Source organism: Cibotium barometz, chromosome 11 (genome assembly GCF_041138505.1).
Source record: "Cibotium barometz isolate CiBa-2024 chromosome 11, ASM4113850v1, whole genome shotgun sequence".
Taxonomy (NCBI): Eukaryota; Viridiplantae; Streptophyta; class Polypodiopsida; order Cyatheales; family Cibotiaceae; genus Cibotium; species Cibotium barometz.
In genome coordinates this window covers 56,034,985-56,062,204 of record NC_141056.1, presented here as the reverse complement: position 1 = coordinate 56,062,204, position 27,220 = coordinate 56,034,985, and the positions used below count along the sequence as shown (strand labels likewise).

Genomic DNA, 27,220 nt, shown 5'->3' with positions numbered 1-27,220 from the left:
TCGCAACAGTCTCGAGGCTTTTTTTATTTGTCTTCGTCTTCCAAAACAATTCCAAGCTTCAGACATGAAAGCGTGCAAATCTTTCTTTCTCCAAACAAGCAGTGGCAAGTGGAAATGAACATAAGCCATGAACACTGATTTTAAAATGCGCAATTTGACATGCAAGGGCCACGTAGATAGTTTCCAATAAGCAAGTTTCGCTTTGAACCTCTGTAGTACCCATTGTGCCACCTTCTCGACCGTCATATCCCTTCCAAGTGGGTATCCATGATGCCTTACCATTTGATTTGGGAGAACTATTTTGACCTGGCCATAGAAGTCGGTGCCAATCCATACACTATAACGGAATCAACTTTGACTTCTCAAAATTTATGTAAAATCCCGCAGCATTACCAAACAACTCTAAGACACTCATGATGCGTGTGAGATGAGTTGGATCATTTTTAGGCATGAAGAAAGAGTCATCTCCATAGGCATGTGCCATAAAGTGAGTTCCATCGGGTTTCTGCACACCAAGTAGTTATCCTATTTGCATCAATTTGTCAATGTACAAGAGCATATAGTAATGCACTCAAAAGGCAACCTTGTCTTACTTATCTTCCCAACGTCCAATGCCTCGAGAGATCCTTACACAGAATACATTGGGCAGTGCTGTCGAAATGCATAGCGGAAATGAGACAACCTGCTGTGAGAGAGAAAACGTAGAAGTGTAGAGAGAGAGAGAAGCTGTATAAATTCTGCTATATACACAAGATCTAGTACAGATATGATACAAAGAAGTGTGGGGGACAAGGGTGGTATAAATACCACCTTGAGCTGCTAGTCGGCCAGCTTAAAACAAGCCGACAACCCTATGAGAGCCCACGACTGGAATGACCGCCAGTCGGCCAGCAGATGACCGGTCGGCCAAGACCAAATCAGGTCGGGCTGCATACAAATCAAGTTGGCCTGGAGAAAAACAGTCGGCCAGCTCTAAGGGTCATAATCAATGCCCTTCTGCTGAGCATAACCCTTTGCCACAAGTCTTGCTTTGTACCTATCAATGGTAACATCAGACTTTCTTAAACCCACTTCGTGCCAATAGCCTTCTTGCCACAAGGTAAGTCAACCATATTCCAAGTGTCATTACGATGTATGGAATCAAATTCTTGCTGCATGGCACTCATCCAATGCCGATTTTCTTGTGCATTCTCATAAGATACAAGGTCATCATCATCGTCACCAACAGACATACCAGCATCTTTCTTCTTTTTCTTTGCCAGTCCCTTCCTGAGCTCATTAATGTAATGACCGGACTTCCGACAATAATTACATTGGCCTTTCTTCTTGGCTTTCTAAGCATCACTTTTGTCTGCCTCAAACTTTCTTGATAGCTGGCAAAAATCATCTTTTGGCTGAAAAGCACCATGTGAAGATGCCTTCCCTTTGCCCTTTTTTGCAGCTCCAAATGCATGATCCCCACCACCCATGCTGGACATGTTGGTCCTAGTCTGCTCTTCCTATAAGAGTAATGGCAGCAACTCTGCAAATGTGATGGAGTTGGGATTGCCCTCATCGTCAGGCTGAGAGTGGTTTGAAAAGTAACATAAGAGTCAGGCAAACAGTGAAGAGTAGTAGTGGCAAGCTGGATGTCCGTAATTACCTCATCAATATGAATGAGATGCTCTCTCAAATCCTTGATTTTTGCTAGGTGATCATTCATGGAGTCGCCCTCATTCATCTCCAATATATCTAGCTGCCTCTTCAGATAGGCGACTCTCGCTTCTATGCAAGTCTGGTAGAGGGGCAGTCAGTGCATCCCAAGCATCTTTTGTTGTAACACATGAACGGATGTGAGGAATTATAGTCCTCCTCACGGACAATGCAATTAGGAATAAGCAGAGGTATCACATGTAACCCATATCCTCTGCTCCTATGTACGATCTACAGGTTGTGCAAGTGGCTGCCCGGCTCGTTCTCCTCTTGCAAATTTGCTGGGCGTACTTCGTCCCCTATGATGATCCTCAAAACCCTAGGGCATCAAGCATACATCGCATCATGTATGTCCATAAAGCATAGTTGAACCCATCCAACTTGTCCTCTGCTGTCAACATCCCAAATACCTCATTCTCACCCATTTCTGCTAAAATACCAGGCACAAAATGCAAGTTGTTCTACTAAAATTCATTAGAAGAGCTCCCAATAGAGAGAGACAGAGAGAAAGAGATCCCCGCACCTGCTGCCCACTCCACCTGCCCTCTGCACCTGCTGTCCAGCTCCCGCGTCCCTTGCGCCTTCTTCCCCTGCCACACCAACATAGTGTGCAGCTGCTCCAGCCCCCCAGCACCCCCCGTCCCTCCCCCAACCCCCAGCATGCTTCCTCCTCCATCTGTCCCTTCCTTCTCGCAGCACCCTGCCAGCCCTCCCGGCTGCCTCCCCGCTTTCTCCTTCTCCAGCCCCTGCTCGGGGTGCACCCCTCGCACCCCCACCCCTCCCTCTCTTTTCCTGCTCTCCCCTTTTCTCCCTTCGGACCTCCACTCATCTATCTAATGCATGTATCTCTATCTAATGTGTGCAGGTGAGATATGTAAGTGATAGTCTAGAAGAGGACATCAAGGAACAACAGTGCCGCTCCAAACTCAGCCAGTACCAAGTTCCAACTCATGTCGTACCAATGTCTTATTCATGATCATGCTGGAGAACATCATCAGTTGCACTCTCTCTATCCTCCTCTCCCAGGTCAGGCCCCCAAAATGAAGCAGCACCATACATCATAGCTGGCCACACTAATGTGTGAACCTATAGTCTCAGCTCCTGGAAGGACCCTGAAACCAGTCTCTCCAAGTGGGCCAGGGCAGCATATCCCCTTTGCCAAACGGGCCTAGGTAACCAGCCGCATAGGAAAGACAGGGTCAATAACAGTAAGCCCCACTAGATGCAACCTGATGTGAGGTATTTTTTTTCAGGAAAAATGTCCTTCTATTAGTTACTGAGAAAAACAGCCAAAATGGCTAAGTACAAACCCGTCCCCAAATGGGAAACGAGAGTCAAGATGTACAAAAGGGGAGGATGCACTTCTCCTCCGGCTAGCCGCTCTAGGAGGAGAAGGCTATCTCATACAATGGGGGGAGGGGGAAACAACCACACAAGTAGATTATAATGCCAAGTGGGCTCACCACCACTTGATGTGAGGTATTAAAGAGCTTGATCTTGGTTTTACCAGGATTCAGTATAAGATCTCTATCATCACAAAAGGTTTGAAGTGCATCAAGGAATCTCTATAGCGACTCAGTTGAATCTGACATAAGAACTACGCCATCTGCATATACGAGGATAGGCACCACTATCTAGGCTAGCCATGATTGTGTGCCCCTTGCTCGGTCGATAAAATCTCATCAATGTACAAACCAAAAAGTGTAGGAGCCAGCAGGTAACCCTATCTGACTTGACAATGCTCAAAATGTCGCCTTACATATCACGGTGAACCAAACCCAACTATCACAGATTCATTTAATGCCATCACCCCCCACATCATCTTTGGTGGAAACTCGGGCTCTTGCAAGTGAGCAAAAAGCTGCGATCTCTGTATTGAGTCAAAGGCCTTCAAAGTAGCAATAGACCCACTGCTTTCTTGCTCTTGCCGCCTCAATGATCGCCCTTAAGGTGACAATGTGGTCTAAGGTAAAGTAATTCCTCCTAAATCATGACTGACTTGTAGCCCTCTGTCAATGCCTCTCTGCCCATAAGCTGACCTCAGCCTCCAGCACTGCACCATATATCTTGGCCAATCATGATGGTTGGGGAATTATTTGGATCCAAGGGATCTCCTGCTTCTCAAGGGTTCATGCTCAAGTGGACAATCAAGTTAAGTCATCAATCATGGAAGGTTTTTCCAAAGCTGTCTATCCTATAGATGGGTTGATGAGTTCATAACTGCAATCTCAATTTGTTTCTAACACCTGCTTATGCACGATTGTAAGCTGTGGATGCAGGTCAAGCTCTTGAAGTATCTTGCAGAGGGGTGAATACAAGTCAACCTCTAGAAACAACACACATGAATCCCTTAAGGTAGAAAGATGGGATGCCTAAACATAAATTCGAGGTTAAAATGTGTGCTATGTGATTGAGAAGAGCATCTTTGATGCCTTCTTTCCTTTCCTTCAAAGAGCTAATACTCTAACCACATGTAGCATCTCACATCGTGTAGCAAGCATCAAGGAAACCGAGTACTTTCAAAGAGTAGAAAGCCATGCAAAATAGCTTGCTATGTAGATCTCAAATTTGTACCTTTATCTCACCTCCACGTAATCGCTTGATACTTAGATCTTGTGCTTGCACCTTGAAAAAAAAATTTCATAGTTAGCAATGGAAAATATATGTTTTATACGCATGAGTAAGGCCAACAAGAGTCACCTTTTTGCGTTCTTGCCGAATTGTTTTCCTTTTGCTTTGCTTCAAGTCCATCAAAAAATCATTGAAGCTGAAAAGTTGCATAATGAGTAACAATACTAAATGTGTTGAAGATGCTATAAGAGTTAGTAGATATTGCAAGTGAGAATGGACCTTAAAAGCTCAAATTCTTATTGAAAATGTCTAATTAAGCTTGTAATCTAGTCGGCCAATGCCATCTAAAACAATAATACAGTGCAAATCTGTCATGCTACTCTTGTTTATGCATTCAAATCCATTGGTAACATGCCTTCAATTTCCAAGGTAGGCCATCTCAAACTAAGTTATGATGGTTTTCACGCAGCATGCACATGGGCAAGTATCCTTGTAATTTCGAGAAAGTGTTCATAAGTGCAAGATGTGTCCATGGTTAAAGGAGTGTTTACGATATTTTGTGTCCATTGGTAACATGCCTTCAATTTCCAAGGTAGGCCATCTCAAACTAAGTTATGATGGTTTTCACGCAGCATGCACATGGGCACGTATCCTTGTAATTTCGAGAAAGTGTTCATAAGTGCAAGATGTGTCCATGGTTCAACGAGTGTTTACGATATTTTGTGTCCAAATGGATCCAATGCGCCCATGGTTCATAGAGTGTTTATGATATTATGTGTTAAATGGATCCAATGTATTTTTCGTCATGTTTGCTTGCGTGATGATCAAGTTTGATAATAGATATGATTTAGATTAAAAGTTTTGATGTCTATCAATCATGTTCTCCATTTTTTATTCAAATCTCGTGATAGCCTCAATAATGCTCTGAAATCTTTAAATTTCAAAGACATTCACTACCATATTTTGGCTCAAAAACCACCATGATTCCAGTGTTTTTTCGGTTAAAAGGTTATTGCATCCATATGAAACATTGCCTCCACTGGTTGAAAATGACAGGCTGCATGACTCTAAAGTGAAAGAGCAACCGACAATGCTCGGGGATTACATTTGGATAAGATAACTGTAGCTAGCATGTATAATCATTTGCTTCCACCACCTTGGATTCTATGGGGTATGCAAAAGAGTGAAAGATGGTAGAAAAAACACCCCCGGGAAATGTAGAAAAGTAAGCTACCTTTAAAGCAAAGATTGTTTCTTTGGCGCTGTTTGGTGGGTTGCGGAGATGCTTGCTAAAAGACGGATAGCTGGAGCCACCTACTCTAAATGTGGAGCTCGTTCTAAAACTATTCCACATCTGTTATGGCATTGTTTGGAGACAAGAGAGTTTCTTTGACGATTGGTTGATGATATCTTAGGTCGCTTCCTAGGCAAGCGATATAGAAAGCATTTCTGGATATTTGGGAGTGGTGTGCCCAACTCTCGTAATTTTGATGTTTTCTTCCTATGGACTAGATAGTAGTCTCTATGGACAATATGGAAGATGAGAAACAATGCTATGTTTGGGCAGACGCCTCTAGAGACATATCCTTACTTTAAGATGAATTTGCGACAATCCCTCCATGATTGCTTACGATTAGAGGACATTGATTTTGGACAGTTTGAGGTGTTTTTCCACTGCTTTTGAAGTTCTCTGAAGGTGGACTTATCTTGAGTCCATCTCCTATATTGTACATAAGTCATTGTTAATAGAAGCATGGTTTTCACTTTCTTTTTTTTTTTTTAGTGTGTGCATGTGCGCGCGCGTGTGTGCTTTCCACAAAGGGAGTACCCCTGAAAAAACATGCAAAAAGCTATCGGATTGGAGACCAATAACTCTTATGCCTATGGTTTACAAACTGGTTGCAAAAATGCAGAATAACCGTTTGAAGAACATCTTATATGAGGGTCTACACCCTGCACAATATGGTTTTGTGTCCAGAAGGCAAATAATGGATAACATTGCCAATGCTTACATTGGCATTGAATATGTGAAATATACTTAGCAGGATGTACTCATCATGCCGATAGACATAGAAAAAGCTTTTTTTTTTTTCCCGAGAAAAGATCCTTTCATTAGTTATATAAAAACGCCCGAAGGGCTACAAAAGGCTCTCTCCTGCTCATAAGAAAACAGAGCAGAGATCAAAGCAAGGCAGCCAGGGAGACTCTCCCTAGGTGCTAAAAAGTACAAGTATCAGTACAAAGAACCGAGGGGCTATATCATACAATAGGAGGGGGGAAAAGCCAAACAAGTGGCCTGTAGTGCCAGCGGAGGGACCCCGCGTGAAGGGTATAGAAGGGGCCGCTGCGCCAAGTGGTGTGAAAGGCCTGTCGCCGCAAGATCGCCTCATCCGAGTCGCCACGGATGCGGTCATACTGTCCTCGCAGGGTGTGGATCAACTCCTGCCAAATCCCCGGAACAGTCTCTGCTGGTGGCTCCAGTCTCCCCTCAAAGGCCCTGAAACACCGGGCCCATTGCCTATGGGACTGCCCTCAGGCGCAGCAGATTTGGCTGCGGATGTTGCGCATTCTGCCCCCCTCTCTCCAAAGGGTATGTATACGTGGGGTGCCGCTGCTTGGTAGACTTCGTCACGGCCTGCTATGGGCTATGAGACGGAGCAGGATAGCCAGGCCATCAGATTCATTAGGGGCCAGCCTCGCCTGGTTCCTTCACCCGATTTCTCGTCCGCCAACTGGACACAGCTCTAACCACCACTGAAGCGGCTGTGGGGACAATCTCAAGCACCGAGCCCACCAATGCTCCAAGCCTTGAAAGGAGCGAAAGGTACTCGCGGCGGAGTCCAAGGAAGCAAACTGTAACATGGAAAAGGCGCTCTCCCTGCTCGGCCGCTGCTGGGTCAAAGCCATGCTGCCAAGGTCTGAAGAATGCCCGAGCACCCCTGATGTCAAGGGGACTCATGGCAAAGACCTGGGCCACGCTCTGGGCAGTCTCGAACTCGATCTGGTAGTGTCCACGGCCCAGTAGCTGAACGTCCACGATCTTGCCCACATCTGCAAGAAGGCGGGCCTGGAGAAGATCCCGGATCTCCCCTCTGCTGGGGCGAGTGCCGACTATACAGCAGATGGTGGAATGTGCCTGGAGGCGTTCCACCTCTGCAGCGAGGCTCGCTTCCTCTTCTGGCGAAAGAGAAAGCCTGATGGGGGTATCCTCAGGGGCAGGCGAGGGGGCTGCAGAAGAGTCCCCTGAGGTGGGGCAGGAGGAGCCTCCATCAGAGTCTGAAGCTATGGCGAAGGCGGAGCGAATGCGGAGAGGCCTGCAAGAACCGAGCTGCACACAAAGACAGTAAAAAAAAGTAAAGAAACCCCCAGGGGACGGAAAAAACCAGAAAGAAGAGGAGGGGTGGGGGTAAGTCGGCGAAGAAAGAACCCTGGGGGGGGGCGGAAGCAGCGCGACAGGGGGGGGGGGGGGGGGGGGGTGGGGGAAAGAGAGGGCTGGCGGAGGGGGGGGGGGGGGGGGGATCGGGGCGCTGAAGAGGGGAGGGGGGCGCGAAGGCGAGGAGATGGGGCGGCGAGCGCTTCAGCGTAGGAACACCAGGCGGAGGGGGGGCGCACAAGCGAGGGCACGAGGGGGGGGGGAGGACGCGTGGGCGGGAAAGGGGACTGGGAATGTCATGGAAAATATGGGGTTTAGGCCTAAGATGAGAAATATTATTTATTGGCTCTATGAAGGAGGCACTGCTTGATGTATATTACAAAGAGTCTTTCGGATATTTGGTTTCTAGGCAAATCAGTGCGACAAGGTTGCCCCCTCAATGCATTGCTCTATGCAATAGCCACTCATCCCATGCTCTTATTAATGGACAAACTGCTTGTAGAGAACAAGCTACATGGCATATAGATTTTGGATGTAAATGACTTTGTTAGCCAAGCTTATGCAGATGACTCATTTTTCTTTCCTAGGAATACTCAAGATGATGTTAAAATAATTATGGATACTCTGGATCTGTATGGGCTTGCGGCAGGCTTGAAAATTAATTTTTGCCAAGTCCAAGCTTCTACCGCTTAAGCATTGTGATTGGCACTCTACATCTTTGGTCGGGGCAGATAATCTCACCAAAACAGAGTCAGACTGTGACCGGTCTTCAGAAATCTGACGGGCAGTGAAACAAACACTCGCACATAAAACACTTCATCACCCATGGGAACCTGGAAAAGGAAACAAACAGGGGAAGCTAGAGTGCTCCTGCAAATAGTACAAGGACACCGATTGGCCCCAAAACGCAGTGGCGCCCCTTGCGGTATTTCTTTACTTGAACAAAATTTGAGTACAAAGTACAGCTTGTCGAATCCTCTACCAATAGGATCCCTTATATTTTTCACCCAAGACTTCCAAATAAGAACTCTCGTTATTACAGCAAAGCATTCCATTAAGAAGGCACACCTGTACAACACCTCCTTGCTTGAAGAGGTCTTCTCCATCGCTACCATGGATCTCTCAAACCCTTTCCCAAACAGCAGTAGGGCTATACCAAACCATATGTCCTTCCCTATAGTCACAGCTTGCATGTAACCTCGAGAAGACTACAACCTGTTCACATGAATCCAAAGACATGCTTTCCACATGAAACCAAAGACCTGTATTCGATAAACCAAAGACGTGTATCCCATAAACCGTAGGCATGTTTCCTCGATACCAAAGTCCTGTTTCCTCTCGAAAACCAATGTCTTGTTTCCATGACAGATATACCATCCAAGCATGGTTGCCAAAACCTAGAGAGAGAAAGATAGAGGACGTGTCAAGCCATCCCCGAATACACATAAGTCCAAGACGAAAAGTAACAACACATCTCTTCCAAGAACATCATCCTGTGCATTTTAGCTTGATCCTCTGTATCCCAATCTCTTCAATAGGGCCTGCACCCCATGGTTAAAAATAGCAATACGGTCGAACAACAACAACAGGAGCATCAACAGTAGGCCTGCTCGCCTGTACAATCCACACAAAGCCGCCACAACAATAGCCGAGAGCAGTAGTACCTCCTCCAACAACCCACGCGCACACACGAGCGCCCACCGGCACATATACACACCTGCGAGTGTGCGCCCACACACAAAGGGAAGAGGGCAAGCCCTTGATGTCTCCAAAATATAGCCTAAGGAGACCTAGAAAGCTCTCCGCCTGAGGAATCCTGCTCAGCCACACAATATCTGCAAGTAGCGCCTGGATACGAGTCTTGCTGCCAGCCATACTCCTGCAATCCTGCGATCCCAAGGTGATGCGCCTAGATGTGAATCTTGCAACCAACCCTCATACTCCTGCCGGCCCACGTACTCCTGCGATCCTGCCATCCCAAGGTGATGCGCCACATCCTGTTGCCAGCCACATGCTACCACCTAAGGCCATCGCCTTGCCTAGTTGCTTCCACACATGCAGCCGCCTACTGCATGTGGCCTTCTCCACGCTGCCAGAAAGTCTTCGATCCTGCGATCCCAAGGTGATGCGCCACATCCTGTTGCCAGCCACATGCTACCACCTAAGGCCATCGCCTTGCCTAGCTGCTTCCACACATGCAGCCGCCTACTGCACGTGGCCTTCTCCACGCTGCCAGAAAGTCTTCCGCCTCGCTACCTGCACGATCACCATCATCCGGCTAATTCGATGCCGAGTGCCAACGTTTCGTGTTCCAAGGTGCTGCGCCACGCGCCTTACACCACACGACTACGACCCCCACCCCACGAATCTCTGCCACCTTCGCTTTTATAAGCAGGATGCGATTCAAATCGCTTTTCTCCAAAAAGCCAAGAGCTAAAAGCAAAACGCATGCTTCCAAAAATAATATTTTAATCACATCAAAGATTATTAAACCTTATAAATTTTAAAGTCCCTTTTGTCCCCTTTCACACTTGGGCTGGCCACCATATATGGGTTTCCTTTTCATATCCAAATTGATGCCTGTTCACACTGTCCATCCCGTGTCCGTGCCCACCTGCTTGTTGTCCAGAGGGAAAAACACAGGGTCGTAACACAAACATCTTGGGTATCCTCTGGGTTGGAATGTCTCTTTGAAGTGAGAATGAGAGTGGGTATTGGACAGGGTGAATTTTAAACTTCAATATTGGAAATTATCATTACATGTTAGATCGAGAATAGTGCAATCTGTTTTAGTGGCTTATATTCAGTTTCACTTGCCTCTTGTTCCCTGGTCTTCGACAGATTTGGATAGTTTCACGTCTGTAGTATGCATACTAAGGTGGACAAAAAACCCATCAGCTACTTAAAAAGCATTTGGTCTGTACTCCAATAATGCATGGTGGCCTCAGTATATTGAATTTACACTTTCATGTTATTGCCATGAAAGCTTCTCTTCTTTTGAGTTTCTTGGAGCGAAAACAGCCCTGGACTTTAATGTTATCAAGTCTTGTTGCAACTTGCAACAATGAAAACTCCAACCTTTGGGGATTGGATGATTACTCATGCTGAGGTTATATTTGGTTGCTTAGAGAGGCGCGATCCTGGATGCCCGTTTTTCACGAAATTGATTCAAGACTGGCAGACTCTGATGGCTCAAATAAAATGGTCTAGGAGACCGCCTAATCAAGGCAACACCCTTCACAGAGAGAGCATTCATTGGAGTCGTGCATTTTAGCACAGCAGCCTCTTGCTCTTTTACAACTGAGAGAGGCTTATTTCCTTTCTACCAAAGCAGTCAGATATGTTGAGGATGTGGTGAATGATAGGGGCTATGTACTTTCTTTTTCACAAGCTATGACACTTTACAATCTATGTCTATATCACATACCGATATGGCAAACCATAGCTTCTTTACTGCATGATTTCCAGCATGTACCTCCTCTGTGGCACTCTTTGTGAACATATCCGTGGATTTCAAATGCTTTTGTTACAGGGGATTTCAATAATTCGCCTAACTTTCATGATAACACCTCTCACCGCTCTCACATGATGTGTTCTGAAGAGCAAGATTGGACTAAGACAATGACTTCTTTAGATGCATGTGATTTTTGGACACACCTCATGCCACATTCAAAGGGTTATACTTTTCATCATAATGCTGTTTTGCATTCATCTAAATGCTACTTAGTATGATGCATACACATGTAAAATGTGGATTGATCACACATTGCGCCTCTATGATCATTCGTTGGAATGGCTTGGTCTTTACTTCGGCATGGCTGACAATGATTGTCTGTTACCTCATAAAAAGCTACTATACAGTTATTTGTCTCAAGCACATGCAAGAGGATATAGATATTGCTTGGTTCAGCTTTGTACAGCGAATGCAAGAGGATATAGATATTGCTTGATATAGGACTATGGCAAATGGTACATGGGAGAGAATAGAAGACAAATAGAACAAGCAAAAATTGCAGAGCAAGAATACACTCAAATCAGCCAGTTTAGAGAGCTGAATAATTTACCTAGATGAATCTAGGAACATGCCCAAATTCACTTTTTAGGAACGTGCATGTTATATACTAATGGTAGTCAACCCAAGAGACTATATAACTATCAACTCCATTATGCACAGTATGGACTAGATACCACGACACCCCACTAACGTCATCAGTGCCCAATAGTGGGTGTAGAACTCTCTATCAAGATATGCTCTCACACACTCACTCCACTAATGATGAACAACAGATGTTAACACAAGCTGAAAATTGTCTTCGCCCCATAATGATGAACGTAAGCTAAGCCTCTTGGCGTCTTGGGAAATCTGTTCGATAGGGCGCTATTGTATGCTATCGCGACTCACCAAATGCTCCTCTACATGGACAAACTGATACAAGATGGGCAGGTACATGGTCTCTCCATGGTGGATGGTACACAATTTGTGGCCCAAGCTTATGCTGATGACTCTTTCTTTTTTCCCAAGAATACAGAAGCTAATGTAAGGGCTCGCATGAGAGCACTATCCCTCTATGGTTTGGCTGCAGGATTACATGTAAATTTTGAAAAATTATGATTGGCATCAAATTTTGTGGCCCCTCCAGATCCTACCACCTAATGAGATTGTCAGGCATCTAAGTTATCCCATTGGTTGGAAGTTGTCTTTCAAGGATGAGACTCAATGGGTGATGGGCAAATTGCCATCTAAAATAGAATATTGGAAATTATCTATATGGCCTCTACATGTGCGATTGCGGATAGTGTAGTCAATAATAATGGCATTATGTCTAGTTTTATCTTCCGCTGCTACCTTGGTCGCAAAAATAGATTGATAATTTCATGTCTAAAGCAATGGAATATCTATGGAAAACCAAGTGGGTAGAAAAGGGTTATGTTTGCTAAGGCAAGAGCTCATATGTTCACCTAAAATGCATGGTGGGCTCAATGTCCTTAATATTCATTATCATATAATAGCAAGTAAGGCCACTCTTCTACTTGCATTTATAGAGCAAGTCAAGCCATGGGCAAGCATGTTGGGAGCTATGTGCACTAAGATGCGAACAAATGCATATGGACATTGGATTATCAATTATGATAATATAGTCTTTGGGCATTTCACTAGTCATATTCCAAGCTCTTCATATTCGACTGCTCTCATTCAAGATTGGCAAGCTATATTATGTCATTTACAATGGTCCGGTAGCCCTACGAATCGGGGTAACTCAATGTTGTTGCAGAGTATTCATTGGAGCAAGGTATTTGATCGACCGCTTGCTTTGTCTCAACCAAGAAAGGCATATAATCTATCTACATTGGGGATTCATCACATACATGACATTGTGAATGAAAATGGATATGTTTTCACCTTTCCACCTGCAGTCAAACAATGTAATTTGGGGATGCATTACAAGCCAATCTGGAGGGTCATTTCGGAAATGATGCTGCCGTTTTAGCTAGTCCCAATGCTGTGTGTTGTGTGTGTGTGTATGTGTGAGGGGCAAGGAAATATAAGTTTATAACTTGGGTCTGCATCACAGGCGAGTGTGGAAAACTATTACTATGATGTTGCAGCCTTTTGAACCCATCCCACCCCCGGATGATCAAGATAGACTTCATGATTGGCAACTTATTGTCATATCAATTCTCTTCGATTGGATGCGCTTTCAACAAGTAATGTGTCCAAATTGTTGCTTCCTTCCCCGTAGATCCAACCTCATGCTAATACTTTATGGGGAATGCATAAGAATACTAAATGGTGGAAACAAAGGCTTCAACTAATCTAGGGTTGTAAGCTCCCTCAGACAATGTCTATTCTTATGGAGATCCCTTGTGGAAATACTTCCAATCTCCACTTTTCTAGCAAAACGACATATCTCCAGTGATAGATGTTGTCGATGTGGACGATAACTTTAAACTGCTACTGACTTTGACTTTGACTGATCTTTTTGTCTGAACACCTTCACTCTGATCTCCACTTCCAGATCTTGCTAAAGAACTGGTCATCTGTTCAATTGCTGTCCCCATGCCTGCTTAGCGGTGGGTCACCTACCGGAACTGATCATGCTTGTTGCTAGGCCTTTGTTGGAACTGATCTGAGAGCTTAATGATGTATTGGTTCTGTGTACATACCCTCAAGGAATGCTTCCTCTGGCTTCGCCTGTGTTGCAGACCACTCCATCTACTACACTGCAGCATTCTTCTGCTGGAACTGTGCACCTTCTTTCGGACTATTCTTAGTGACTAAGCCTGAATGCTCTGATACCAATGTTGCATGCCAAAAGCCTTACTGCAGTCACAGTGCAGTGATCCATAGCTCTAAGCGTGATTAAGAACAAGATGCTGATTTAAACATGATTAAGATACAGGAGAGAGAAGAAGAGAGAGATTGGTGCCAAGGTTTTTCTTCTATTTTATATGATACAAAAAGGTTACTGATGAATGTACATGGTTTGGTCAGCCCGGAAGGGTGACCTCTGGCCTCTACATAACTTCTGCTAACTTATGAGACTGATGAATGGATGAATGAATTGATTTATGCTCTTACACTTATATACTTTGCTGGAGGGCTCGTCGGCCAGCCTAGCTGTTGTCGGCCAGTATTTGGACATGAAAAATATCATAAAAATCAGCGCTTTCTTTTGATGCTGGATCCACTTGGCTGGCCTTCAAAAACAAGGTAGTGTCGACTGCTGCTAGGACCCCAGAACTGGCTTCCCACTGCTGCCCAAGGGCCTGTAAGGCTGCCAGCTGGTACCCTACACCCTCTGCTAATGATAGTGATGATGGTGCTTCTGATGAAGATGATGATGATCTGAATGCTGACTTAGCTGCTTATTAACCAAGGACTAATGATGTTCATGCAGAGAATTAGCCATGGCACAGGTGTGCACGTGACATCGGCTCTGCAAGCACTCTATGAAGTGTCGATTTCGATTGTATATGCCCAATTTCTGGTTCAATGCAAAGTTACAACAGAAGTTTGATTGCAGGACAGTCTTGCACAAAGAATCAAGTGTTACAGATGTTAGTGGATGTATGTTTATGTGACTGGTTCACATACAGTGGCATTATAACAAAGAATCTAAGTGTTACAAGTGTTGGTGGATGTATGTTTATGTGACTAGTTCACATACATTCCGCATCTTCTTTGGCATTGCACGGATTCTAGGACTAAGCCTAAGCCTCCCCTATTATCCTAGGGTTGAATCGTATCAAAAACTCTGTTTGCATTAGCATGCACTGCTTGGTAATTTCAAAAATGAAGGAATAATTTAGTAGATATTTGTATCTACGGGTTGGAGTCCAGCGACGGCAGGGCCTCTCTGTCTTCATCACAAAATATCTGGTTCTTCTTCATCTTGCCCTACGGCAGTCGCGGACCATCATTTGGGATCTGCTGATGAAGATCCTGGGGTCTGGGATGTGGACCTGTCCTCTGGTTTGTATTTGCGGAGGAATTCATCAAGCTTGTATGGGTTGACAGGGAGGACCCATTCTTCTTCTTCATACTGTTGTTTGAATTTGGCGAGTGAGTAGGCAGCATATTCGAAATTCTATGCTCTGGCCTTTAGTTGTTATGTCGCTTGTGCCTGCTGCCGCCGATGTGCATCCCGAAGATTTACCAGCTGCTACCGGAGGATGTTCACTTGATTGTTTGTAGCGGCTAGCAGAGTAGCTAATCTCAACTGCTGCTTGACTGTCAGTAGCACTTCGTGCAGCTTCCTGTGTTTGCTTTGCTCTTGCATGAGTTGCATACGGACCCTTTGCAGCTCTAGCCCCACTTGGTTTGCTTTGTCCAACCTTGTGTCCCTTATCTGGATTTCTTTGTGCAAATCTATCAATTTTTTCTTTAGTGCCTCTGTCAGCTGCTCCGGTTTTTCCTGTGGTTTGTTGGCTTCTTCCTTGATAGCTTCCAACTCCTATTGAGTCTTTTGTTGCAATTGGGAGGTCAGCTTGGAGTTTTCTTCTTTCAGACTTTGCAACTGTTGTAACTTTTTGGCGATGATGGTTTCCTACTATCCTGTTGCTGCGTCAGTCTTCCGCAAGGTGGTTCCAAACGTAGTGAATGATACGTTTAGTACGTTTGGAAATCATGCTGAAAGATTCCAAACATAGTGAACGCTGCCCCCGATATATATATATATATATAATTTATAGTTTACATATAAAATTTTGAAATATGACGTTTGAAGATTCATCAATGAACATTAAAGCACTTACTAATACTATACAACCTTTAATTTCAATTTTGCACAACTTACAACTTACAAGTCACAAGTGACAATGGCAAATGCAAATATCAAATAAAATAATTAAACAATGAATCATAGATGAAAGTGAGAGAGAAAGAGAGAGAGACTTGCGGGGGAGAGAGAGAGAGAGAGAGAGAGAGAGAGAGAGAGAGAGACTTGAGAGTGTGCAGGAGGGGGAGGGAAATGAAATGAAATGATGTGATATATTAACGTCTCTAAGAGGCCATGATGGCCTATGAGACCAAAACTGAGCGTACATCTCAAGTTGGTGTCTCATCAAAGAGAACAACCAAATGAAACTGAAAAGTCCAATAAACTGACTATCTTACAGTGATAAGAATTGTAAGTAAGACTCCTAGATGATATTGAGCGTGTGCGAGAGAGAGGCTTGAGCGAGTGCGAGAGAGAGAGAGAGAGAGAGAGAGAGAGAGAGAGAAAGAAAGATTTTATTAACGTCTTCCAAAAGCTGAATTTTTTTAACCTATAAAATCAAAAGTGCACGTTCACTAACGTTTCCAAACATTAGTGAACGTTCCAAACGTTTGGAACATTTGGATAACATCCAAACGTCGTTTGGATGCAACTATGGTCTTCCGTCGAGACCTTGTTTTAGGGGAGGCTTTCTTCTCTATGGGCTGCTCTTCCAGCTGAATGAGCTTTGCCTTTTGCCGATCAAGCTTTGCATATGCCTGAGCAAGTGTCTTGTCTGTTTTCTTAAACTCTTCTTCCAGTTCTAGCAGGTCAATCTATCTGGCTGTGTTTTCATCTTGTTGCACAGACATCTGCTTCTCCAAGAAGATGACTTGTTCTTTTAATTGAGCTGGTATCATCTGGTCGATGGCATATGCACTTCCAACTATTATTTTCTTTATGTTCTCTGGCTACTGTATCGGTTCTTTTCCCTTGGCCAGCACCAGCTTTGTTTTCTATTGTTCGAGCTCCAGCTGCCTTTTGAGTGTTTCAATCTGCTTTTGTTGGTCCAAGACCAATTGTTGACCTGTGGAGCTTTCTCTTGTGGTGCCTTTGGCTAACATTTGTTTCTAGAGCAACTCCAGCCTGATCTCCAATTCTTTTTTCCCCTCTAGCTACTCTGTCAGCTTGTGTATTTTATTCTGGAGCTCCATCTGCTAATCTAACTGTGTTTCCTCCAAAGGTGGTGACTATGGAGGCGGTGGTGGTTGTTGCAACTAAGGTTCCTTATGGCTGTGCAGAAGATGACTCTCCAGTTCCGCCTCCAACTTCATGTTTGTCTTGAGGTGGAATTGGTGGTAGCAGCAGGAGGCATGTGGGAGTTGGCAGTATCATGTATTCTTTTAGTAGCTGCAAATTGTCCTCCCAACATGCTTTCTAAGATGCTGTCAATTCTTCTTCCCATTGCTCCATTGGTTCCACAGGCATTTGGATTATGGGGAGGAGTTCTTCGGCCTCCATGGCCTCCTGTGTCTGCAACTTCCTTTTCACAAGGAGTAGCTCCTTGCGATCTTTTCCTACTGCTAGCTCACATTGCGGATCATCTACGTAGCATGGTCCACAATGCGGACTGCTTTTTCCGCTGCTAATTGAGCTGCCTGATCCGCACCGCTTGCTGCAACTTGCTTTGGATTTCATAATTTGTTGTTCTGAGCTCAGCGACGACCACCATCTCTAACTCGTCTCCTCTTCACCACAGTGTTGCTGCTTCTTGTCTAGTCTTCCAATGGTATCTTGCTGCTGTTGATGGAGCAAGTTCTGAGCAACGGATTGTTGATTATGTTGCTGGACTTGAGTGGACAACAGCTGCACCTGTGCTTCCACCTAATCTATCCTGGTGAGTCTTTCTTCATTCTCCAGCTTGTCCATGACACAATTTGCTATATTTTCTAGTGCTGTGAGAATGCTCTGAGTGGCTGGGTCAGTTGTCTGCATCAGCCTGTCACCTCATGTGGATGGTGCTTTTTGGATTTCCCGTTTCGTGTGCTATTTGTTCTCTGCTAGGGGACAATCCGCTTTTCACCATACGTTTGCACGTGTCTTCAAGCTGCTGCTTTTGCTGCTCCTTGGTTGCTTGGACCTCCTTTTGCTCTTTCGGCTTGAGAGTGGTGATATGCTGAGACCACTAAAACTTCTTTTTGTGGGATTCTATGTTGGAGGTCTCTTCTTGATTTTTCCTTTCGACTCCACTTGAGGCTCTGTTTGCTTTGTTCTTGGTTGCAGATTCAGTTCCAAGGCGTTTTTGTTATGTCTCTGTTGCTAGCCTGGTTGCAGATTCAGCTGCAAGGTGTTTTTGTTCTACCTCTATGCTACCAGCTTTAGCCTTTCGGATTCCTCCACTTGTCTCTTCCTAACTACTTCTTCCAGCTTTTGCCTCTAAGACGACTCCTCTTGTCTCTTCCTCGCTACTTCTTCTTCCGGCCTTTGCCTCTGAGACTCCTCTTGTCTCTTCCTGGTTGCTTCTTCTTCCTTCTGCTTCTTTACGCTCTCCTGGTTTGCAACTGAGTCACCTTCTCTAACTCACTGAGCTGTGCCAAGGCTTTAAAGTGGCCTGCCATCTTTGTGTGACTTCCTGATAGCCGAAGCTTTTGAGCTTGACGCTACATGTTTTTGATCACCACTACTGCCCAATTCACCTTCTGGGCATGTTCTATTGCTGCCAACAGTCTGTAGTTCGTTCTACTTATGTTGGTGTTCTTGGCAAGTAGACAAATCATATCTAGGTAAAATCTGAATTGCTTTTGCATGTCTGGATCACATGTGGCGACAAAGTATTCCTTAACGACTTTTGAGAGCTCCTCCTCGATGTCCACATCATAGGAGTCGGCATTGGTGATGCCTTCAGCAGGAAGATTGAATGTTTTGGCTATGTTTTCTGGCGTGACCGGCACAGCCTTACGCCCTTCCATCTTTACTATGTTGTTCAATGACAACTCCGCTAACTCCACCTCAGCTTCAATGTTTTCTTGTAGACACGTCCAGTTTTTTACTGCGAAACCATAGAGTCCAACCTTCTGCAGCCACTCGTGCTGAACCATAGGGTCTAACATGGCATTGCAAGGATCAAACTCCACATGCTTGCTACCGCTAGACACATGCATTCTCTCTCCGTTCGATGTCACCCGTTGGAGCGTTGTGCATGTGTCTTCATCTGGCTGTACTGTATAGATGGGGATCGACACTATCATGCACTGGTCCGTTGTGTCTGCCTCTGTGTCCTCCTGACTAGTTGGTTGCTGCCCTTCATCATTTCTGTCTCTATAGGTCTGAGTCTCAATCCGTTTACAGGCTTGGGTAGTGTTTCACCACTTAGTGTTTTCAGTCTGAATGTGCCTGAGCTTTTATTTCTGCTATCTGATAGGGACCCATCCAACGTATTTTGAGCTTACATGGGTGTGGTCCGCACTTTGAATTGAACAGCAGTACTTTGTCATCCTCCTGAAAGATCTTGTGCTTGCTATTTCTATCCACCCACTTCTTTCTTCTTTTTTGAGTGATGTCTGCCACCCACCCATGCACCGTGTAGCCTACTTTCCTCCATCTACATGAGATGCTGCATCCGCTGGTTGATTGATTCCTCTGGGTTGAGCCTTTCGATCAGGGCTATTCTAACTTCTAAGGCTTGGGACAACATACTCCATTGGAACTATTGTCTCTAAGCCATAGACCAAAGAGAATGGGGTGATTCCAGTGCTTACCTTGTATGCTGTGCGGAAGCCCATAGTGCAGAGTGCAACTTTTCATCCCAGTCTATTCTGTGTTGATTGACTTTCTTTATGAGGATCCGCTTCAGCACCTGATTTGTAGATTCTACTTGACCATTTGCTTGTGGATAGTAAAAATTTGATTTTTTGTGCAGTACCATGTGCTACTAAGTCAATTTCTGAATCACTTCATTGATGAAGTGTCCTCCTTGATCACTTACCAACTCCACTGGACATCCAAATTTCGTCACGATGTTTTCATACAAGAATTTGTCTATTGCTACTACAGAGCTGAAGTGTCCTTGAGGGCTTTTGCCTCTACCCATTTAGTGCCGTAGTCAGTTGCCACAAGTATGTATTTGTTACCAGTCCTTGTTGAAGGTTTGAATGGTCCTACAAAATCCATTCCCCACTTCTGAAAGGGTTCAAGTGGTAGGGCTCGCCGATGAGACATCCGATCAGCAACTGATGGCTGTCCGATCCGTTGACACACATCACATTGCTTGACATGATCCCATGCATCTTTAAGTACACTGGGCCACCATAAGCCTACTTGCAAGGCTTTTGTACCCCTTGTTTCTCCAGAGTAGTGTCCGCCTAACACTCCTTGATGTGCTTCAGTCAGCACAGTTGTTTGTTCATGGTTTGGCACACATCGACAGACAACCTGGTCAATGTCTTTTTTGTACAAAGCTCCTACAATCTCAAGGTAATGCCTGCTTCGGAGAGCCAGTTTCTTCCGTTGATCTCTACTCATGTCAGTGGGCAATGTTCCTTCTTCCCAATACCTTCCTAACCTAAGCTAGTTGTTGTAGCTCCATAATCAAGTCTTGAATCTGCTCTTTATTTGTTGCCCTTCAAGGATTAGCCTTGGGAATGAGCATGCACATGACATCCCCCTCTGCTAAACTTGATGACGGGATTTCAACTTCTGACCTTGGATGACTGTCATCATCCCCTTGTCTCCTCATGGACTCCCAAACCTGTCATCCTTCCCTTACAGGCAACCTTTTCACTAAAAACCATGCCCAGTCTCCAAATCCACTCCAAATCTAATGAAGATCTATGAATCTGTTCCACCTTGTTCCTTATCCCTTCACGCCTTGTCCCTGAACACGTTCTGTGTTCTATTCTTGAGTATTGAGTTTGGCACTCTCACGCCACCCCTTGGAGGATCATCCTCCCTTGGAACCGTTGCCTGAAAGCCTTTCTTGGTATGCCCCAAGTGGGACCGGACTCACAGGATTGCCATTCCCCTTGGGTCTTGTCAAACACCACCAACCAACCTCCTGGGAACTTCTTCCATGTCTTGTGTTACTCTCCTTGGACTGTGCACCTTCATTTGGGACTGAATCAGTGTTTAGCCTTGCTGAGCCTGATGTTCTCATACCAATGTCACATGCAGAAGCTCTGGGAGTCTTCTTTCAGCCCTAAACAACACAAGCAAGAGAGATGGAGCGAAGAGAGAGAGAGAGCTGAGTTTTAGTATATTCTATAGTACAAAGAGGGTACATTCTTGGCTAGCCCTTGGCTACCCCTCAAAAGGTGGTAAATCACCAGGTCTAAGCCTATTCTATGACTCAATCCCTTGACTAAGTCATAGAATAGGCTTAGACCTGGTGATTTACCACCTTTTGAGGGGGACTGAGTCATAGAAGGGCTTAGACTAGGTGATTTACCACCTTTTGAGGGGCAGCCAAGGAAATTAAACTAATTTTCCTTTGACCAATATCACCAAGAATCTAGTTGGACAATCAATCAAATGATGGTACCCTTCTTTCTCTCTTCTCTCCATCTCTCTTGCTTGCGATTTGCATCAGGTTGTTCCAGGATGGTGTTTAGGGTTGAAAGAAGACTCCCAGAGCTTCTGCATGTGACACTGGCGCAACCTGAGGTGGGTCCACAAGATCCATTGTATGGGTGTCCCCCAACTCCTGGGTCCAGAAGAAACTGGTGATGGTTGGCTGGCAAGGGAGGGGTCGGGGTGGCTAGGGCCAAAGCTCTCTCAAGAAAGTGTCCATGTGTGTGCGGAGCTCAAGCAGGAAAAGCCCCAGGCAACGCTGGTCCAGGAAGTAAGAGTGGTCCAAATCCTCAAGAAACAGACAGTGAAACCTCCCATGGATCTAATGGTATACTAGGCAGCAGCATATGTAATGCTCCTCTGTCTCAACTTCTGTGTGGCATAATTGGCAGATCCTCTCCTCCCTAAGCCTCCGTATGAGCTCCCCGGCTCTAAATACGCGCTCAGCTCTACCCGTCTCCACTCTGAGAGGCGGTGGCATGAAACCCATATCTGGCCAATCGCAATCCGCATGGCATGGGACATGTGAACACTCAAGTAGCCCAGCTACTGGATAAATCCATTCTCAGTGAGCATGAAGAAGTGATCTCTATAGAAGTCTTCGTTGGGAGCTCTGAAGGTGTGATCTATGTGCAATGGGTGTAGAGGTTGAGAAGACCTAACCGGATAACCCGGTTGGCATGAGAGCAAGAGAAAAGGGTAGTCCAAACTATACTGAAGGGGTGGTAGGGGGTCCATGCAGAGCCCATATACTAAGAACCAAGTGGAAGCAAAGGCATACCATACTCCAAAGTGAACCTCGAGTGCTAGTTGTCTTGAGGACTACAAGTTAAGCCTCGAGCACCTATGGGGATCCATGTGACTGATGCGATGGAGGTATGTGACTATCTTGAAGAGTGCATCCACTACCATCGGGGCTGCAGCAAACTCTGCCTGGAGAACATCATGACCTAGTGTCACCAGCCTGGACATTTCCTAGTATGAAAGGGGTCTGGTGTGGGACTAATGGTTTGTTGCGGATCATACAGGAGAACATCATGACCTAGTGTCACCAGCCTGGACATTTCCCAGTATGAAAGGGGTCTGGTGTGGGACTAATGGTTTGTTGCGGATCATACAGGAGAACATCATGACCTAGTGTCACCAGCCTGGACATTTCCCAGTATGAAAGGGGTCTGGTGGACTCCAGGATGTCTAAATATTTGGAAAGTACAAGCTTTGGGAATGGGGGATTATCCTACAATACAAAGGACCACACTCCTAAAATTTAGGAGAGTTGCTATTTTTGGCCCGACTCCGATGGAAATTCTGTTCGCGTCATTACATCTGGAATTGAGCAGATACCAAGAGTTGGCAAAGTGCCTATGACAGAATGTCTACCAATTGGGATATTTTTAGAGATAAAATTTATGGAAGGACCCATCTCTTAGATTGGGACATGTGGCAAGAAAGTGGACCAAAGTGAGACAAGTGGCCTGACACTTGTTAGAAAGTGGATCAAAGTGAGACAAGTGGCCTCACACTTGTCACTTCAACTATTGTGTGGCTCTCCACTTGTCATTGTAGCCTTCTCTTGCCATTTTAGCTCATGGGAGGCCCAAATCTATAAATTGGAGCCCTCTCTCTTCATTAATAGAGGCTCTCTTGCTGCACACTAGCCTCTACCACTGTTACAAGCTGCCCTAATGATGGCTACTCTCTTTCTCTCTCTCTTGAAGGCTGCCCATGAAGAATACCGGCTGTTGGGGACTGTTTTGGAGGCTTCCATCGCGAAGAAATACTGAAGGCAAGGGTATTTAATCATTTATTATGATTTCTAGCCATTGTACTTGTTGTACTAGCATTTGTACTTGTTGTACCTGCTGTACCGCCATTGTACCTGTTGTACCAACTTCTGTACTTGCTGTACCAACCACTGTACCTGCTGTACTAGTCATTGTACATGCTGTACCAACATTTGTACTTGCTGTACCTGCTGTACCAGCCACTGTACCAGCTGTACCGGCTGAATGGAGAGTTGTACTTGCTGTACCAGCTCTATTGCATGAAGACCCGTGGTTTTTGGGGAAGAATTAGTACCCACACAGAGGTATATGAATTATATTGTTGGCTCAGCATTTCTACAGCCTATGTTCCGGCTTGGTTGCCTGTGTTGGGCTGTGTTATGGCATTTGTATATGGATAATCCGGCATCTCCCATGGGGAAAGTAAGGCCCTCAAAGCTTGTACATGATATTATTCTCCCTGGGTAATAAAATACTCCAAGGGGGGGTCGGCCCATTCCGGCCTCTATGTGGTGTCACATGTGCAAGATCCATTTTCAGCATTTGTGGATGTTTTGTCCAGCTTTTATGTTTTATGCAAAGTGATGATGGATGTGTTAAGGCTATGGCCATGTTTAAGTGTTTTAATATGCATTGATGGTATCAACAAGTGTGTCAAAGACCCTAGTCCCCCGGGCACCCGCCGCGAGTTTCACTTGGGGCCTCTCAACTCGCTGCCAATCCTCATCGGATAAATCTAACCCCCAAAAGGCTGCTCCATACATCAAGGCTGGTGTGACGAGGTGTCGAAAAGCCAACCCTTCGTCCTGGGCTTCTGGAAATGTGCCTACTCGTCAGTGAGTCCCTCGTGATCCTAGCTCGCCCATTACATAGTCTATGGATGGCCTTGAGGACCATGCCCTTGGTGAAGAAGGTGGAGGTGGTGTGACAGGGATCTGCTGGTGGGGGTAGAGGTGGCTAATGGGGGATATGATAGAGGGAGCGTGCATAAGAGTGCCATGTGTCTGGGCACGTGATAGGTGTGGGGAAGCAATGTTATGTTCTTGGAGTTTCCTCCAAGCCTCTTTGCACTTCGGTCCTAAGAAAAGTCCGTATAACTCGTCCTCTTTCTGAGCGTAGAACTCCCATTTCTTCGTTAGGTGAGCCATTGAGAAATCTGTTGCGCTTGGCACTTCGTGATTTGCCCAATCCGTACCTCATGCTTAAGATGGGAGCGTTTGGCTCAGCATTCGTCATCCCAACAGTTCTGGGGCATGGAATTGCAAGGTGGCTTGGCAGTAGACTACCGCCGTGCAAATGAAAGAAGTGGTGGCAGATGTGTGGAGTATGGTGGTGAGTTGTGATGTGAGGGTGGGTAGGGGGACAGTAGGTTCCACATCCTGGAGTTGGCGATAGATGTGGTTGGAGTAAACAAGGTCAAGGTTGTGATCAAAATGAACCTGGGTGTAATGTGAGATGGGGGGAGGTGGCGGAGGGACAAGTGGTGTGCACATAAGAGTGAAAGAGAGGTAGGCATGGTCAGCTTCAAAGGGGGGTGGCGGGATGGAGAAGTCGAGGAGAAGGTGTGCCAAAGTCGAAGATCCCATAAGGTAGTCCACAGTGCTAGTACCTCTTGAGTGAGGGAAGGAGGTGAGGGTGGGCCATCGGGACATCCCGTTATAGATAACAAGACCATGTGCACCTCCCAGCTCTAAGAAATATCTCCCATACACCATGACCTCCTCACGGTCCTGTGATGATCTCTACAGCCCCATGTCAGTGATGTCCAACTCCTGTAGCCTGATAGGATCGTCCAAATCGAGTAGTGGGACTTGCTGACTCCTCATCTTGGCGTTGAAGTCCCTGAGAAGGAGGACTTCCCCCAGCTGTGAGAACTCCATAATATCCCCATATAATGGTAAGTACGGTGACTGGCCATGCTGTGCGGCGTAAGGTGAGTGGCATGATGCAAAATAACACACAGCAATGTGGATGACTCTGTCACCACTAAGCTATAACCACACCCACAGATACTGTGCATCCTCGTCCTTCCGGATGATGCTGAGAATCTGTCGAAGATGGAGTCTAAAAAGGACAGCTACCCCTCTTGAGCCACGTACTACTGATGTGAGAGTCTCGCCTCGAAAAGCTGACCCCCACTCGTACCCGGCTATGTATGGTAAGCCCCTCTCACCTCAAGGGCACACAAGTGTACATGGGAGATGATCTCAACCCAACATAGGTGGCACACCGGCGTGACACGATGGTGATAGTTCATGAGGCCCGTAGAGCGGGCAAGTGGGCTATCTACAGAGATGGTAGGGTCACCGCTGTCCCAAATAGTGACGCAGGGTCTATGAAACCAAACACCTGAGGTTAGCAGTATGGAACTCCAATGGCACCCTGTGGTCAAATCCAAGAGGTTTGAGCAAGATTCTCCACAGGCAAGGATGCCATTTTCTATACAAAGACTCATCAAAGCCCACAACCCGTCTATCTAAGAAAGCATGTCTGTTGGTGGCATCAAGGAATCTAATGATGAGAAGCCACTCTTGTGTCATATCTTTGCTTGCCCTGCATGTATTTGCAAAAGAGAGGGGGGGGGGGGGGGGGGGACGCGATTGCGTCTACTCCTATCATGTGGCAAAGCGACATGGCATCTGCCTTGGGGGAAGCCCCCACATGTAGCCCCTCCACTCGCACATGAAGGGCCCTATCCTTCCTGTGTTTCTCCTCCTCAAAGTCTAATGTATGATGCTCTATGGGGGTTTGTCCAGCCAATCTTTCTTGGTGGTCTGTAATTCTTCCCGCAACTTATCATTCACGGCCTTCAGTTGGTTCAAGTCTGTCCTCAGAGTCAAACCCTCCTAAATATTCAGTTCCCCTTCCTCCACTTAATGGTCCTTGACCATAGCCTTTAGGGCTTCCATTTCTCCTCCTGGTGGTTCACCTTTGCTGCCAATTCTTCAATATTGTTATTCTTGCCCAGTATCTCCTTGCGCACCTTCCAACTATTTTTCATGTTGGTACAGGACCCTGTCCCAACACCTTTTTTTGTTCACCTAGCACCTTTTTGGTGTTGTCCTCCACTGTCTTGATGTGTGTCTCCAGCTCCTGTAGATTCATTCTAGCTATTTCCCCCTAGTTGCTGCCTTGGGGGCCTAAGCAAGGGTGGGTGGGTGGGTGGGTGGCTCCAATAAGGGAGGCAGGGGACACGCGAGTAGCGCGAACAACAGACCAGCACAAATGGGTGGTATAAGGGAGGCAGGGGACACCCCCACAGCGCAGACAACAAAGACCAGCACAACTGGGCACATGTGGGCAATGCGGGGTTTGCGCACGTAGCAGGCAAGTAAGGTAGACCAGCGTAGCTAGACATGCACACAGGACAGGCGGCAGAAGCGGCGGGCAGGGCGGAACAGGGGAGAGAGAGAGAGAGAGAGAGAAGGTGAGGACAAGCCTTACACCGTTTGGTGATATTCGTCAGTTGGACGATCATTAACCTTGGTCAGATTGGGCATTTAGAAAGCCTCAGGACATTGTCCGATGTACAACAAATCAAGTGTACCATATGATGGTAGAAGATAAACAATGGATCATTGAGAAGGCTAATAGGTATGGAACATCAGGAAAAGTAGGGTCTAGTCGAAGGAAGTAATCTTACAGGGCTGGTGGTCTAAGATTCCATATCAAGGAAAGCTGTTCCTATGGCGCATGCTAGTTGGAGGCCTACCATTGGGGGACCAGTTGCGAAAGCAGCGGATTGCTTCTAGTAATTGTGTGTTTTGTACTACATGCTTGGAAACATGCCCGCATCTTTTCATTTCATGTCCAATGGCAAAGAAGATGTGGAATTTCCTTTCTTGCGTATGGATTCCATTGACAGATAGGACAGTAAAGGTTAAAGAATGGATTTTTAGCAAGATTCTGAATGGGTCAAATAACCCAAAACGTTCAGTTTTCTTTCATTTTTTCAAGTAGACAAGTTTGTGGCATATATGGTTAACTAGGAATGCCTTCATATTTGATGCAAAAGTGGATACTACAGCTCACATAGG

At 45.7% G+C, this 27,220-nt stretch overlaps 1 protein-coding gene across 1 annotated transcript in view; it reads right to left on the bottom strand.

Moving 5' to 3' along the window:
* LOC147634356 (acyl-CoA) overlaps positions 1-27,220 on the bottom strand; it is an 85,698-nt gene that overhangs the window by 49,278 nt on the left and 9,200 nt on the right. The window contains exons 7-8 of the mRNA XM_086805498.1: positions 4,393-4,459; positions 4,267-4,317 (exon numbers count right to left, since the gene is read on the bottom strand). Coding sequence (XP_086661624.1) covers positions 4,267-4,317; positions 4,393-4,459 — 118 coding nt within the window. The remainder of the gene's footprint in view (positions 1-4,266; positions 4,318-4,392; positions 4,460-27,220) is intronic.